Consider the following 17,873-nt stretch of genomic DNA (forward strand, 5'->3'; position numbering starts at 1 on the left):
ATCATTATGAAATTACGGGGTCAATTAATCATGAGGATACAGTAATTGTAAACACAAACACACACACACACACACACACACTAGATAACCAAAATATATCAAATAAATATTAACGGATAGAAAGGGAAAGTTATATTACAATAAATTATAAGGAAACTTAGGTATATAGCTTTCAACACTGGTGATTATCTAGACAGGAAACTGAAAAGGAAACATTAAATTTGAACTATATATCACACCAAAGGGACCCAATACACATGCAGAACATTCCATCCAAAAGCAACAATATATATTCTTCTCAAGTACACAGAAAAGTCTCCAGGACAGATCATGTGTGATCACAAGACAAATTTGAACAAACTGAAGGAAATCTAATATAACTAAAATCATAATCACTATCTTTATGTACTGACAGCAGCACAAATTAAAAGAAAACACAAATAACTGGAAAATAAACAGCATTACACAATCACTACCCTAACTAAACAATAATAAGGCAAAGGTTGGTAATATCATGAGAGATCCTAGCCTAGCATGGGGTCAATTACCAGCTTTGTAAAACAACCACAAAACATCTTGAGCTTGGCGGCTGTGGTCTGTGCCTTTAACCTCAGCACTTGGAAGACAGAGGCAGGCAGATCTCTGAGTTCTTAGTTGAAGGCCAGCCTGGTCTACAGATCTAGTTCCAGGAGAGCCACCGCTACACAGAGAAACCCTGTCTCAAAAAGACAAAAACAAAGAAAACAAAACAAAAAACGTCTTGAGACAAACTCTAAATGGGAACATAGCACACTGAAAGTTATGGAATGTTGGAGGCCCTGCTGGTCAGAGGTTGCCGTCTACACTGGCTTGGCAACTCTCTACTAGCTTGGTACAATATGGAGGAATACCACCCCCCCCCCCCCACCAAGGGCTTCCTGCTCTTCTAACTAACCTCATTTAGAGAATGTCTCTAATCCTGGATGCCTGATTATCTCAAGGATGACCCTTGACACAGTTCCCTACAAAGTTCTTCCCCTTCTGCCTATATGGTAATTAGGTGACAAGCTCTAGCTGTTTTGATAGGGCTGTGCGGCTACTAATCCAGCTATGTGATAAGAGCAGGCCACTTGATGCAAATTAGGTGATTCCCCAGCTCTTGCCCCCAATCCTATCTTATGTGGAATGGAGTTGTGCTGCCTCACTGAGGCTGTCTCCTGAAGGCTACTTCTGCCACATTCATAGGCCTTGCAAAGCTATCTGCCCCTGCTTATGCCTTTGTCCTTATGGACTGGTGGCCAAGGGAACTTGAGGAAAAAGGGGACCCCAAAATGGAAGGGACTAAAAACCTCAAGACAAATTTACAATAAAGCTTTACAGGCTCAGGAGTTTGAACACTTGGTCCTCAACAGATGGCACTGTTTTTGGAAGGTGTAGAACCTTTGAGGTGGAAGGTGTGGTTTTGTAGTGGGCAGGTCAAAACTTGAGGGTACAGATTAGCCGCCTCTCCAGGCAGGCCTCTGGGTTCCCATCTGCACATGTGTGACCAGCCTTGACGTAAGCTCCACTGCCATTCCTTCCCTACCACAACTGACGAGACATTAACTGAAACTACAGCTACATAAACCTCTTTCCTTGCGTTTACTTTTGATGGGTATTTTACCATAGGGACTGGAAAAACCAACACAATATAATAATAGTAATAAGAAAAAAATTAACAACTTAATGTTACACCTCAAGGAAGAAGTATAAGAACAAACTAAATCCAAACTTAGGCAAATAAATGGAATAATATAGATCAATGTAAATACTAAAATAAAAAATAGAAGATCAGGGTATGGTGGCATACACCTGTAATACCAGTTTTCAAAAAGCCCAGGCAGGAGGGTAACAGTTCAAATAGCCTGTGATACTAGACCTTATATTAAAAAGACAAAAATAAAGGCTAGAAAACACACAGAAGAAAAACAAATCTATGGAACTAAAAGCTAGATTTTGAAAAATAAAACTGAGAAACCATTACCTACATTAAGGAAAAAAGGAGTGAAGAGTCAAATCAATAAACATATATGAATAAAGACATTATAGGTGATTCCACAAAAAATACACTAATGAACAATTACACACAAACAAATTGGGAAACCTAAAATAAGTGGATTAAACCTTGTACACACAATTTATCAAGACTGAACAACAACAACAAAACCCCAAAAAACCTCAGAGACCAACAACAAATAATGAAATTAAATCAATAAAAGTTCTCCTATTAAGTAAAAGCCTGGACCTGAAGCATCACTTCTGTTTCCTATGAGACATTCAGAAAACTGCTATCAATTTTTCTCTAACTATTCAAAAAACTTTTAGAGGACATTATTCCAGTCATATCCTACAAGGGCAGTATTAATCTTTTAACTATGTCAGAAAGCTCAACACAAAGCAAGTAAATGGTATTTTGTAGGCAATTTGTTTCAAACTATTTTGTTTGGGCTTTTTTTTTTTTTAATCTTATTGGCCTGTTGTTTGTGTGTTTTTTTTGTTTTTTTTTTTTTTGTGCTGCATGTATTTCTCTCTCTCTCTCTCTCTCTCTCTCTCTCTCTTTCTCTTTTGGTTTCTGCTTGCTTAGTTTTAAAAGGAAAGGCTTGGAGTTGTGTGGGTATAGAGGCGGGGAGGCTCTGTGAGAAGTGGAAGGGAAAAGCACGGTTAGAATAGAGTGTAGAAAAGTTTTTTTTTTCCCCCAAAAGAAAAAAAAAAACATTTAAAAAACAAAATTCAACAAAAAGCAGAAGGCATACACCACAGAACTAGAAAAATTACTTGAACTAATAGCACGGGATAAGATAATCAATAGTAAATTAAGAATAGAGATGCTGAGATGGATGATGTTTTCATCCACTGGAAAGGATGAAAGTAAGCTGCGAGTATCAGGGAAGAGTTTCTAATAGACTTATCAGTGGAATGGACACAATTGAGAAATCCCTTAAGTGGTGACAGGTTAAAATACAAAACTAAACCTAAGTATTCTACAAGATAGACAATGGAGTTCCAGGGGAACAACCCAGGAGAAGGAAAAATATGATAATAGCTAATAAAACCAAAAATCCCCAACAAGCAAAATAAATCAACAACAAAACAACCTCCCATCCGCCCCAACACACAGATTCAAATTGCTAAAAACCAATGGTCAGGAGAAAAATCTTGAAGGAAAACAGATAAAGCATACACAAATAAGCAAAGAATGGCAACTGATTGCTCATCGAAACCATACAAGACAGGGAAGAATAGATTAGACTGAAAGTGTGTGTTTGTATGTGGGGTCCTCTGCATGCACCCCACTGTAATGAATATAGAAACCCTCTGTGCTCTTGGAATGAATGGAGATTTCTCTATTATCAGTGAGTGAGCAAGAGTTTTGCAGAAGCAAGCACTCCCTAGGTACCCTTACCTGATAATAGCATCACATTCCACAGACTGACAGTTCAGAGCCAAGAACTGTACCCAGTGTCGTTTAAAAGTTACTATCCTATTGCTATGATGAAACAGCATCACCGAGGCAACTTTCTTTCTAAAAAACCATTTATTTGTGGACTCACTTAGTTTCAGAGCATTGGTCTATGACCATCATGGCAGGAAGTGTGGCGGCAAGCAAGAGGTCATGCATGGCATTTGAGTAGTGCTGAAATCCCACATCTGATCCTTAAGCTGCAGGCAGAGAGAGAGAGAGAGAGAGAGAGAGAGAGAGAGAGAGAGAGAGAGAGAGAGAGAGAAGAGGACGAGGGTTGGGGGTGTGGCAGCAGAAAGAGAGACAGAGAGACTGAGAGACACAGAGACAGTGATAGACAAACACAAACACACACTGGGCCTGGGGTGGAATTTGAAATCTCAAAGACCACACACCTTGTAATCTGTCCCAAACAGTTTCACTCACTGGGGAGCAAGTGTTTAAACATCTGAGCCTATGGGAGCATTCTTACTCAAACAATCACAGCCAGTATCCTTATGCTGTTTGACCCGTGCTTCTGACTGATTGTCTATCAAAGTGGGTTCCCCAAACTACCTCCTTTGATCAATTTTTTTCCTTGGCTCTTAGAACCGAGAAAGGGGCACTTATATCTACCATAAAGGAAATTACGAAGTATAGAGATGAAGAGCTTTATAGGGAAAGCATATGGGTCCAGAGCTTACAAACCTCCAGGTTACCACCTCTGTGCAAGAATTCCAAACATATCCTTTTAGGTTTGAGTTATTGGAGGACTCATTAACTAATGGCTACTATCAAAGTGAAGCAAAGGACCCCTGGTTGCTGTTGGTGAGAGCAAAACAAGCACAGCCATGTGCAAACAGTACAAAGACTATCTAAAACATGAAAGAACGACCATATATTCTAACTACCACTACTGAATATAAACTCTTAGGATGGGAAAGTTGTATGTTAAAGAGGTATACTCCCATATTTATTGTAGAACTATTTACAACAGCCAAGATAACGCAAATGCTCACCAGCTGATAAAGAAAATGTGTTAGAGATACATGGTGGAACACTGCTTAGCTCATACAAAATAAAACTCTGTCGTTTGTTAAAACATGAATGAAACTAGAGAACCTTACAATAAAATCAAATAACCAGGCAGAGACTTCACTCTCATGTAGAATCTTAAAGAATAAATTTTAACAAAAGTACAGGAGCATTAGTTCTCAGAGGTTTAGGTTATTTACAAGGTTGTGGGACAGGAGATAGGGAATGAAAATATATCAGTTAAAAGATACACAATTAAGTAAATAAGAGGACTATTCTTATGAATGTCCCCAGAGGATAGATACAGAGGAAGTAGGATAAGTAAGGTAAGGACAGAGAGGTGGGAGGTACAGTACGGGTGGAAGAGCCAAGGCGTGAATAACTGCAGTACTTCGGAGTGTGCTGATCTACTAATACTGCGTGTGCTCCCTTCAGCAGAAAATATACCAGAGATGAGACCACAATGTGTACGTGTGTGCTGATGGTACACATCTCTACTATCATATGGAGGACAATGGGAATATGCATGTTAATTGCACAGTAAAATGTCTCTTAAAAAACAAATGTAGAAATCAATAAAATAAATTTTAAACTAACTTGCTGAGAAGACTTGCCCTCAGCAAGACAGAGACACTGAAGAGAAAGTGTGGAGTCAGCAAACAACTGGACAGACAGAAATTTCTACACAAGGAAAGACTACCTCACAACCACAAGTTACATAGTTTTGAAAACAAAGTAAAATCTTTACAAAGGAAGAAATCACATTATGATCACGAGGTACAGCAAACAACTGGACAGACAGAAATTTCTACACAAGGAAAGACTACCTCACAACCACAAGTTACATAGTTTTGAAAACAAAGTAAAATCTTTACAAAGGAAGAAATCACATTATGATCACGAGGTACATTTTTCTTACAAGCTCACAATTAGTTAAACATTTTTCTTTGTATTAATATTCCCACCATAACATCTTCACCCCCAAACAATGATTCCTTTATAACTGATTAACAAAGTTTTAAGCAAGCCAAGTATATTTCAGCCAATTCCTTTTGTACTTGTCAGGCAGCTGTTTTCGCTTACAAAGAAAGGATCAAGCATTTTAGTATTTATCTCAAAAGGTAACCTTGCAAAAGACTGTAAAAGAATCACAAATCTAAGCTTATATATAAAAAAGAAACAGCCATTTCTACTTTAAGTCCTGAGTGCACACCCACCCAACAATTTTTATTAAATCATACCAGGAAGACAGGGAAATTAATAATTGCCTTTGGTCACCAATCTATCTTAGCAAGAAAGGCACATCAGCTAGTACTAACCAGGCTTCCTTTGTTCTTGTTCCTTCACCTCAACAAGTCCCTCGCTCAACTATCAAAAGTGTGCCTTTCTAAACTTCAAATTGTTCCCCATCACCTTAAAGGGTGAAGTCTTTTTAAGTACAAGGAATTTTTATTTGTGAAAGTGTGTGTACAGGTGTGCCCATGTATGCATTTATAGAGGAAAGAGCTCACATTTTTCCTCATTACTCTTCACCTTATATTTTGAGACATGCTCTCTTGTTGAACCAGGGCTTGCTGATGTGGCTAGGCTCACTGGCTGGCTGGACAAGCTCTTGGAATCCTCTTGTCTGTTTTACAATGCTGGATTATAGGTGTACACCACTATGCCTGTGTGTTGACATGGGTGCTAGAGATCCAAACTCAGCTGCTCACACTGGATAACCACTTCACCCACTGAGCCACCTCCCATCACCTTAAAGGGGTAAAGACTTCTCACTGGCTAAACTGTATTTTGATACTTGTTTTTTAAAACCAGGGATAGAACCTTAACTGTTTTACCAAAATGTATTAACAAAAATATCTTAACCTAAGTTTACTAACAATCTACATCTCTAAATTCTTTCTAAGAGTGGTGGTTGAATCATTAATCTACTCCAGTAGCAAATCTTGGAAAAAGTCAATCACTACTATTGTAAGTAACAGTGACATTGCCCAGCAAGGGGCTAGAAACCCCTGTAGAGTTTTCATACAACTTGTAGAGTACAGGGGACATGGTGACTGTGAGGGCAACAAGCAGAGCTGTGCTCAATAACAGCAGGAGGCCCTAAGGACAAGTAGTCCTTGCAGCTCTGTCTCTCCAAGCCTGGCTAACTAGTGGGCCGTTTCCCATGAGTTCAAAGCTGCTTGCTGTTCCTCTTGCATGGCCCCTGACACTAACTTAAATTTCAATTTCCAATTTTTCTTTGCCTATTCTAAAAAAATTCATACAGTGATCTTGCTAAATTCACTTAACAGTTTCAGTACCTTCTTTTTGATCAATTTTTAGTTAATTATGTCTAAAAAAGACAATTATGTTTGTTTCTTTTCAATTTTAACCCCCTTTTCACTTTTCCTCCTCTCTTTTTTCATTTGATTTTAATTGTGTTTGTGTGTGTATACATGCTTACAGTATCGGCCAGTAAAGCCAGTAAAATGTTAAATAAAAATGGTCAGAGTGAGCATCCTTGCCTTGTCACTGTTGGGTCCAAATTGGCCCCCAAAATGACGGTGCTGGAGATAATGTCTTAAACAAAAGCCTAAACTTAGCACTACTCAAGAATTTTCCAAAGCAGGTTTGTTTACCAGGAAAACCACTACCTCCCTTATTCATTCCAGTGGTCAACTACCTTTGCAAGGGCATCTCATTCCAGCTTAACCTTAACAGCCTTCACCAGCTCAAAGACCTCTATCTTGCTGACTATCATATAAAATTTGCTCACTCTCCTGCCAAACTGTTGTCCTCTATTCTTGGAAGCAGACTGGCAGTCTGTTCTCTCAATAAACTTTTCTTTCTACCCATATAGTGGTCCTGTTCAAAACTTCACTGTGTCCTCACTTACAGTTACTATTATGGAAGGTAAGTCACCATTAAATATGATATGAAGTTTAAATATTATTGTGCATTGAAGCCATTTATTAGGATGAAAACAGAAAACTCTTTAACAAAGTATTTGCAAACAGAATGAATAATATATTGAAAATGGATACTATACCATGACACAGTTTATCTCAAGAATATAAATTTGTTTAACACTAACAATTAATCAGTAGGGGCTAAAGATGTTTCAGTAGTTAAGAATATTTTACTGCTCTTATGACAAACCCAGGTTTTGGTTCCCAGAATCTATGTGGCAGCTCACAACTGTCATAATTCCTGTCTTAGAGGAAACTTCAGACCTCTGAGGGTACAGTACACATGGTACATATAAATAGATGCAGGCAAAAACACTTGGACACTTCAAAAACACTCTTTAAAAGAATCAACCAGAATAATCATTAAGAGAATAAAACAGAAAAGCCAGGAATTCCCATAGATGCAGATAAAAACTTATAGTGATTTATTTGTAACAGCTTCCCCAAATACAAAAGTAGCAAGCAATATATGCATAAAACTGATACAACGAAGACTAAGAACCATGCTGAGTGTGGTGGCTCAGGGCTATACTCCTGTACTTGGGTTAAGTAATGGCCAGCTGATCTAACAAAGAAGCAATATAACTAACAGAGCATTAAAGGACACCTGCAGAGACACATAGTGTACCCTAAGGGAGAATCAATAGTGTTAAAAGTTCAATTCTCACAAAGTCAGGACCACAAATAAAACACAATCCCAGTGAAAGCCTCAATTTGACTTTTACTTGAAATTCACATGCTGATTCTAACATGCAGAAATTTAAAGAATCCAGGTTCACAAAGAGCTTAAAAAATATTAAAGTTGGAAGAGTAAAATTAACTGACTCCAAGATCACTACAAAGCTAACCCAAATGTCTGATGATGGTAGGTAGAACTAAATATGATTACCTAGAACATGAGTTCTTGAAACAGACTGTACACACAGCAAAGACAGGTCCATTTTAACTGTACCCTACCACAGTGCTTTTACAAGGGGCAAATGTGGCCCAATTATTTTAGGAAACAATCCGGCATTTTCTTATAATGTTCAGTATAAATTTGTCATTTCAGCTAATAATTCCTAGATATTTCTTAAGAGAAATGAAATCATGTCTATGTAAAAAATTATACTCAAATACTAAAAGCAGCTTAACAAAGACAAAAAAACCTTAAACGTCTAACAAAAGGTAAACAATAGATTACAATACATTCATACAGTGGAATACTACACGAGAACAATCCTAACTACAGCACAAGGCAAATGATGATAGATCAAAGAAATATACCATACAAACAAACCTCAAAACACTTAAGGCATAATAACAGACAAGAAACCAGTGGCTGTCTGGTATTTGTGGTCCAGAACACAAGAGCTCTTGATTCAGGTAGGTTAACATTACTGTATAAGTTCTCCAAATTGATCAAAATGCACACTTAAGATGGTGTGTTTGGTTGAGTATAAATTACATTTTGGTAAAACAGTTAAAGTTCTAGCCCTGGTTTTTAAAAACAAGTATCAAAATACAGTTTAGCCAGTGAGAAGTCTTTACCCCTTTAAAGTGTGAGCAGCTGAGTTTGGATCTCTAGCACCCATGTCAACACACAGGCATAGTGGTGTACACCTATAATCCAGCATTGTAAAACAGACAAGAGGATTCCAAGAGCTTGTCCAGCCAGCCAGTGAGCCTAGCCACATCAGCAAGCCCTGGTTCAACAAGAGAGCATGTCTCAAAATATAAGGTGAAGAGTAATGAGGAAAAATGTGAGCTCTTTCCTCTATAAATGCATACATGGGCACACCTGTACACACACTTTCACAAATAAAAATTCCTTGTACTTAAAAAGACAAAATGAGCTAGTTATGGGGGCCCACACCATTAATCCCAGGTGGATCTCTATGAGTTCGAGGCCAGCCTGGTCTACGGGACATCCAGAGCTACACAGACAAGCCCTGTCTCGGGGAAAACAAAAACAAAAACAAAAACAAAAACAAAAAAAAACAAAAAAACAACAACAAAAAAAGAAATCAAGTTATAATGGAAATAGTATGAACCACAAAGACAGTACTATATAAATCCCAAGCAAGCCTCTCTGATAATAAAATAATAAACTAGCAAAAGCTTAAGAATGCTTCAAAATGTCTTAAGTATTGCTTTCTCTTTTATTTTCTTGAGTTGAACAAAATAAATAACGTGGGAAATAAAATGGAGATCACCAGAATAATCAAAGCTCATCCATAAAACAAATTTTGTTCTATTAAGAAACTCATACATCCATGCACAATGCTCAATTTGAGAGATAAAATCCTAGACACGTGACAAATGAGCAAAGCTGATTAGACTCAGTGGTTATATATACAGGTGTACATATGTGTGTACATGTCATAATAATGAACAAGTGACCATTAAAAATGGGAGGGCACGGGAGGAGTTGAATGGGGGATGGGGAGGTGGGAATGATGTAGATGCAGTGTTCATGCATGAGTTCTCAAAAAAAGTAACTAAAAATAAATTTTCCAGCTGTAAAAAAAGAATATCTTATCTCATTCTGACTTATAACTGAACATAAATATTAGAAGGTATTCATAGAAATAAGACCTCATCCACTGCTTCAAATGTATAAAACCCCCTCCTACCTTACAAGAGAATCACTTCGCTTATCTGCCCTCACAAGGAGGACAACTTTCCATCTGTGGAAAGCTCCTGGAGCTCCAGTCCGTTTCAACTCTTCACGCCATCTTTTAGGTGCAGATTGCATTTGAGGTGAATAATGTGAGTCTTTTTCAATTTTATATCCCCATTCATAAGTTGTTTCATCAAGCCATCTGCCACTTTTGGCACTATGTATTATGTAGTCCTTCGTTAATACCCATTTTCCTAGAAAGCAAATGAACTGTCACAAAAGAACTTTAGTTCTGCTAAATGGTAAACAATAAAGATCAAGTAGCAACTAAAAGTCATCCTTTTTATACATGAGATCCTCATGATAGACTGGCAAAACTTTTTAAAATAAAATTTGAAGAGGCCTTCAATATTGTATATAATCTTTTCTATGATACATAGCCATAATTCTAAATGCTACTAAATGATATATAAATCTAAAGATTAAAAGTAAAGGCAATGAATGTTACTAACTGGTTTATTTCCTCCTATGCTAAACTTTTTAAATAACATTCACAGTATTGTTACACTATATTAAGCTTATTGATTAGTGAATTTTATAGGGAATGTTATATTCTGCTGTTTATGTGGGCACCAGTGATCATTTAAACAGCAAGAATAATGCATAGTTTTGTTTGTAAAGGTTAGTCATAATCTAAATGCTTCTCTGGCAGATGAATGTAAAAAATGATGTGGCATTCATGACTGACTAAGTCACAGTAACTCAATCACCATATAAAAAAGCGACTTGTGCGAAGGCCAGCTCTCAACTCGGGTAACAGAGTTAACTATCTCAGAGAACTAAAGGAGGAAGAATCGCTTCCCAGTGCAGCCAGAGGGGCAGCAGCCTGGGAGAAGGACCCGCCTCTGCAAGGGGCTGGCTGCTGAGGGAGGCTTCACTGAAGCTTTCCTTAAGGTGGGTATTTGCCCTCATCTTTTTGTTACGACAATTTTTTTCTTAAGCAAAACATTAAAACTAAATTTGTGACAAAGTAAATATTTCTTCCTATTTAATATGTATTTTAATGTTTTAGAGAATTTTAATCAGGGCTGGGCGGTGGTGGCGCACGCCTTTAATCCCAGCACTCCAGAGGCAGAGGCAGGCGGATCTCTGTGAGTTTGAGGCAGCCTGGCCTACAAAGTGAGTTCCAGGAAAGGCGCAAAAGCTACACAGAGAAACCCTGTCTCGAAAAACAAAAACAAAAACAAAAACAAAAAAGAAAAAAAAAATTTTAATCACAATAAAGAAAAATCAGGTATCTTAAAAAAAAAAATCAGAAAACAACACATGTATATCTGATATAATAAGCATAATATATTTCCAGACACTTGAGATTTCTTCCAGTAACATGATATCTTTTTTTTCAAGAGTTGGAGAAAGGGAGTTTACTTACCTGCTGCACAAGCTGCTAAAAATTTTTCACTCTTGCACAGGCGTTCAGCTATAAGATGTGTACAATTTTTATATTTCTGGAGGGAAGAATCCACATGAAACAATGTTACTAGAGTGATATTTTCTTAATTAAAAAACCTTTTACTTTTATAATATAAGGACATTTTGATTTTATTTTTTAATTCTATTTTTAAACTCTATGTTGAATATTTTAGTACATTTCTATACTCACCTCACTCTTAATAAAAGTGCAATCTAGTTTTAAAAGTAATTTGACTAGAGCTTCCTTTTCTTCCATCTTAAATCCTGTCATTTGGATGACATGCTTTGTGGCACCATCTCCCATCTAGCATATACACACATACAGAAGACAGCAGATGTTAGAGATTATGCATAAAGGTGACTTCTTTTTTCTTAATTATGAATACTAAAAAGAAACTAAAACCATGAAACATACTATGAATTAAACATGTAAACCTTAACTATAAGTAATGATGTTAAATTTAGTTACTACAATAAAAGCCAGTTTCAAATTATTTTTCTCGAAACCTTAAAGTGAATTTTTGCTGTTGTTTCGACATTGAAAGCCTGAAGTATTATATTACTTGCCATTAAAACACACTGTTGAATATGATTCCTCAAAAAATGATAGGGGCCTAAATAAATATGAGCATACTTATGTTTTCAGCATAATTTTTTGTTGAAAGCTTTTCAAATAAGCACACTTGTGAAAATGAAACTATCAGCTGCATGGTAGCTTTCAAAATGTGGGCAAAACTAAAGAATATATACTGGTCACCAAAGTAACTAACAAGACTTATATTTCCACAGCATTTATAGTAAATAATTTAAGAGACAGGCATAATGACTCCAACTTCTGTTACAACTTAGATTTTTAATTACTTCCTGTCTCCTTACCACCCCCACACATGTTCTGTATATATATATACACACACACACATACACAAAAAAAATCAAAGTAATCTTTAAGTGTTGGGCATAATATGTACACTTAGCATAGATCAATATACATTTAATCAATATACATTACAAAAAATAAGTAAAACAAAGAGAAAGGAAAAAATAAAAAGAAAAATCCATAAACCTAAAGTCAAAACAAAACAATCTTTTAAAAGTATAGTATTTAAAAACAGGATTAAGTGAATAAAATCTTATAGAAATTTTATTTTCAAGAACTAAAATAAGGCTTTATGAGTTCCATACCAGAAGAATATACATGTCAAATATCTGGGGGAAAATCCTTGAAGTTGAACATGTAAAAGTTTCTTTTCCTCTCAATACTATGCCATATCCAAATAAAGTAATAACTATGTACACAGAATATACTGGATTAGGGATTTTAAGTTCTTGAGAGATGATTTAAAATATGGAAGAGAATACGTGATTTAGATGATCAGATTTTCGTACCTGATGGGGGAGTCCTGTAATCAAAACTCTATTACACCTCTGGACAACTGTACACACACACACACACACACACACACACACCCCGTTCTCATCCTCCTGGTCAAAATTCATTCTGGAATAAGACCGAGAGTTTCACTATAAACCATTTACATTTAAAATATCATATAGGGTCAGGAGTGAACCTTCTTTTTTCACACTTAAAGCTCCTAAGAGAAGAAATGTTAGCTAGGGTAAAGCAATTGCAGCTCCTCTTTCTACCCTTTATCATAGTAGGCAGAAGCTCCTTGAGAGACTTAAGTGATATACTTTTCTCAGCACATCTGAATACCTGTGAAGACAGCTCACATTAATGCTTTCTGACACATCTCAAGGAGCTGCTGGGAGTCCTGCACTGCAGGGGCAGACCAATTCACAGGTCATACAGCAAAGAGCACAGTAGAGCTGCATATCAAAGCCATCTCTCTCAAACCAATTTTTACTCAGTAAAAGAAGCTGATATTATGACCTCAATAAATCTGTCTTCAGTATTTGCCAACGTATTTGCCAACTGATTCCAAAAGAGGCAACAAGTATACAGTATCAGTCCTCTAAAATAATGAAACTCAGATACAAAACACTAAATATCTATAAGAATGAGACCTTCAAACGAAGCAAATGCTTTAATGTAAGGTACAAGGGCTTTGGTCTGGCTAAGACACAGTTTAAAATGTACACTAATATACATGAAAGAAATATAGCTATAAAATACTATCATCAATAAATAAGATACAAGTATGTCCCCAGTTAAAGGATCATTTTACCATTCTCAAGGTTAATATGGTTAGCTCTTCCCTGACAATACCCAATAATACAGACTGCAATACAGACAAGTATACAAAGATTACGCTGTACTGCAAATAAAGATACTGTTTGATTCCAAACATCTAAGTGCACACAGGGAAGACACATCTGTATCACACAGCGGATGCCCATAACTAGGGAAGAAAGCTTCTTTCACTAACTCAAAAGAATTCTTTAAGAAAAATGTAATAATTTTCCTTTAGAAAATGATATGCCTCTTGAGAAATAACTAAGTAAAATTCAATGTAGCTATAAATAGTCTTGGTTTTTAATCAGTGTTTTTATAGATCTCAAAAGTCAGTTATGAGAAGAAGCCATGACTTTAAACATACTATATATTTTCAAAATTGTATTTTTACTTATGTATTGAAGAGTTTTCACAACTAGTTAGCAGGCTATTTCAAGAAATATTATGAAAAGGAGCAGGATCAGAGTAGTTCTTAAAACTTAGAGTCTTATATATGGAATATATGATGCATTAAAAAGTGTTAACGACTAACTGGAGTAGGGGCGGGTGAAGCTTTAGAGCAGAACACCTGATTATCTTGAAGAGGACACTGGGATCAATCCCCATGCCCTCCTGCTGCCAATAATCAAAACAAAGTTACAAAAACTGCTGTTAACACTATCACTAATAGGCTGGCTTTAAATACTGCATTATGCTTTATGAAAGTTACATGGTATATAAAAATAAAAGAAAAACATCTATCACATTGTCCTTTTCATATCAGTAACTGCTACTTTAAGTTCTGAAGTGACATTTTAATACATTTTATTTTGAAGTATAAATTGTTAAATTATTTGAACTTATTAGAATAAATATATATAATGCAGGTTCAATCTTAAACCTACCTCTGTAATATAATTTTAATGGCAGTAATCACCTCCATATATTTAGCAGCATTTTCTGCTAAAACAATGTCTCATAAAAAGGTGAAAATAGGACCAACTGTAGTATACAACAGCAGAAAGCATAAAAGCATTTTTAAAGCAATTTCCTTACTTTGAAAATGCTTACTAAGAAACTGACACTATTCATATTAAAAGAGGAAAAGAAAGAAATCCAAGTGATAAAACAGTATGAACATATACATGTCTAAAAACAAATCAGAATGCAAGGTATTTATTTACAAGTTTACCAGAAAAACAGGAGATATGCTAGTTAACTTTCACAGAGCTGTAAATCATGGACATGCACACAGCTAGCAGTTTTAAGAATGCCAAGACTAGTCTAATTGCCTTCTGTAATTATGTGACCAACAACCTAAAGCAAAGGCAACGTTTTTGAACATCATATTGTATGAAACAAAAATGTCTACATGACATCCAATATATTTGACTAAACAGGACAATTAATATATACATAAACATGGCAATTCAGACACGGATGTATTTCATACATAAGTAGTAGTTTGATGGTTCTTCTATACCCTGGAAATTTAAGAGAAAGTAAACAGCTTGATGTGCCAATGAGTTAAAAGAGAACACTATAGAAATGTCCTCAAAGCATATCAATAAGCCAGGTAACTTAGACTAAGGTTAAATTTTATGTAGGTAATATATGTTCTGAAGTACAGAGGACTGAAATCTTCCAGTACCAGAAAAGAACAAACATTCCATAACACAATTAATACTAGTTGCATTTCTAGAAAAATTTTCTTATCTTCCCAGCTGAGGTGGGGGTAAGGGAGTAGAATGTATGAACCTTTAAGTACCACACTGATGACATCTTCAAATAAATGAGGAGAAAAGAGACCATTTATTTTTTATTGTTTATCTTTATAATAAAAAATTACACCAGTAAATTCCTAGTTATAAAAAAAGCTCTTTTGTTGTAATATTTTAAAACTTTATAGTAGTAATTCTTTAAAATGTACTCACCCTGAGCCACATAAAATACAAATCTCAGGAGACAGTGCCTATGAACAGGCTTCCCTTTATACATAGCAAGCAACTGTCACTGTGGCGTGGACTGTCTTAAAATATCTCTCACCAAGGCTTATCCTTGATGCCTGAAATTCTTTGACAGTTGGTGTCGGCCAGAAGCACCAGGAACCTACATTTCTCATTACTGTGATGGTGTAATATTTTATGCTAAGTTTTTTAATAGAACCATTCAATTCTTTACAATATGTCAGTGCTAGTGTACACCTTTAATCCCAGCAATAGGGAGGCAGAGACAGGTGGCTCTCTGATTTAAGCCAGCCTGGTTGGGCTACACTATGAGTCCCAGGCCAGCAAGAGCTACACTGAGACCCTGCCTCAAAGACAAGGAAGTCAAAGTGAGAATCAGGGCAGGAATACAGGTCACAAAACAAAGGTCTTCAGCTGAGACAGGACAATGACCACAAGTCAGATCAGCCTGGACACAGCAAGTGCGACCTTATAGGACAGGAAAGTGAGGTAGGAGGGAGCGACCAAAGGCGGGATGAACAGTTGGCTATACAATTACTGCAGAAAAGAGAAGACAGGATGTGTTACCAAGTCCTTGGAGGGAAGGAAGGGTTTTCTTCCCTATTCTGCATAATGTTTTATAACCAGCTACATATATGTGTATAAAAACTAAATTTTTACTTCTAAAATAATCTTTACAATTTTTATTTTTTAATTTCAACCAACACTGAGTATAGAAAATTTCAAAAGTACTACAAAGTATATAGTGATTAAATTTATCTCTAATTTCTTCACCTTATGAAACTAATGGATTAGTTTAATGTGTATATGAAAAGCAAGTACATATAATAAAATTTGGGAATGTACTTCCCTATTTTTTATTATTATTTTCCATGTAACACTCTTGTTGATAAATATAATAAACCACATGTTGAAAATTAGCACTGTCTTCATTTTCATTGTGACAGGAAACAATTTGATCTGAAGCCTTCTTTACTAGAGAACATCTGAAAAATCCTTTCTTCCAAAAAGCACATACATAAGTCTCCCGTACAGATGACTTCACTGCTTTGAATTCAAAACTTGAAAGATTTAACTGAGAAATTGAAACTGAAAATTAAAATGAAACCAAATATGGTCAAAGCACTAGATTTCTTTCTGCTTACAAAGCTGTAAAGCATACACTCATGTCTTAGTACTCATCCTGTATCAGGGAAATTCTGTTAGCTCTGAATGCTTTCATTTCAAGTGGAGTGTAGGAATCCTCACCCTTCTGGGCCCAAGAAAAAACAGACCCTTTGTCTAATGTCATTCAGCAAGCCTTTGGAATTTGTTTTAAAAGATGTTGTTATGTTAGTGCCAAGGAAATGGCTAAGCAGGGAAAGGCACTTGCCACCAAACCTAGAGACCTGAGTTTGATCCCAAGAATCACATGGAAAAACATATATACACATTCACACACAAAATAAGTATGAAAAAAAGCTGTCTTATTTCCTGCCCCATCTTTCAATGATATGATATATTATTAATTATTTAACAGAGGTCTGGAGGGATTGGGGATGTAGCTCAATGCTACAGTGTCTAAGTAGCATGTGTAAGACCCTAGGTGTAGTTAGAGTTTTCCAGCCTGGCCCAGTCAGGACAAATCTCTCTTACCCGCCAGTTCCCATAATCGCTCAGACCCAACCAAGAAAGCATACAGAAACTTATTTTGTTTATAAACTGTATGGCCGTGGCAGGCTGCTTGTTATCTACTTTTTCTATCTTAAATTAACCCATTTTTGTTAATCTATATTTTGTCATATGGCTCGTGGCTTACAGTGTCTCCCCCCAGCCTTCTACTTCCCAAAATCTTCTTCTCTCTTGTCCCGCCTATACTTCCTGCCTAGCCATTGGCCAAACAACATTTTATTTGTACAGAGCGATATCCACAGCACCTAGGTTCAATCTACAAGCAACACACAACTAAAAAAAAGACAAACAGAAACAGAAAACAAGAAGTCTCTAGTGATAGATGTGAGAAATGTTCTTGTCTCCTAGAAAAGAAGCAATTGTCAATTCCTTTAATGGGGAATTTGGCAACAGAGAACTAATAAAAAGTGAATGTGGCGAGAGAGAAAAAAATAAGAGACTGAAGGAAAATGTGGAGATATACCATTTATCCAACACTGTACATGATGCAAGCTGGGCTAAACCTTTCAATTCAGGGTGAAAAGAATTCTTATGAAGCAAACTG

The 17,873-nt window shown here is 36.2% G+C and overlaps 1 protein-coding gene across 3 annotated transcripts in view; it reads right to left on the reverse strand.

Annotated features, from left to right (window-relative positions):
* Slf1 (SMC5-SMC6 complex localization factor 1) overlaps window positions 1–17,873 on the reverse strand; it is a 78,191-nt gene that overhangs the window by 57,793 nt on the left and 2,525 nt on the right. For all 3 annotated transcript variants that reach the window (XM_036206771.1, XM_036206772.1, XM_036206773.1), the window contains exons 2-4: window positions 11,709–11,822; window positions 11,478–11,553; window positions 10,059–10,299 (exon numbers count right to left, since the gene is read on the reverse strand). In XM_036206771.1, coding sequence (XP_036062664.1) covers window positions 10,059–10,299; window positions 11,478–11,553; window positions 11,709–11,822 — 431 coding nt within the window. The remainder of the gene's footprint in view (window positions 1–10,058; window positions 10,300–11,477; window positions 11,554–11,708; window positions 11,823–17,873) is intronic.

This window comes from Onychomys torridus, chromosome 15, assembly GCF_903995425.1.
Source record: "Onychomys torridus chromosome 15, mOncTor1.1, whole genome shotgun sequence".
Taxonomy (NCBI): domain Eukaryota; kingdom Metazoa; phylum Chordata; class Mammalia; order Rodentia; family Cricetidae; genus Onychomys; species Onychomys torridus.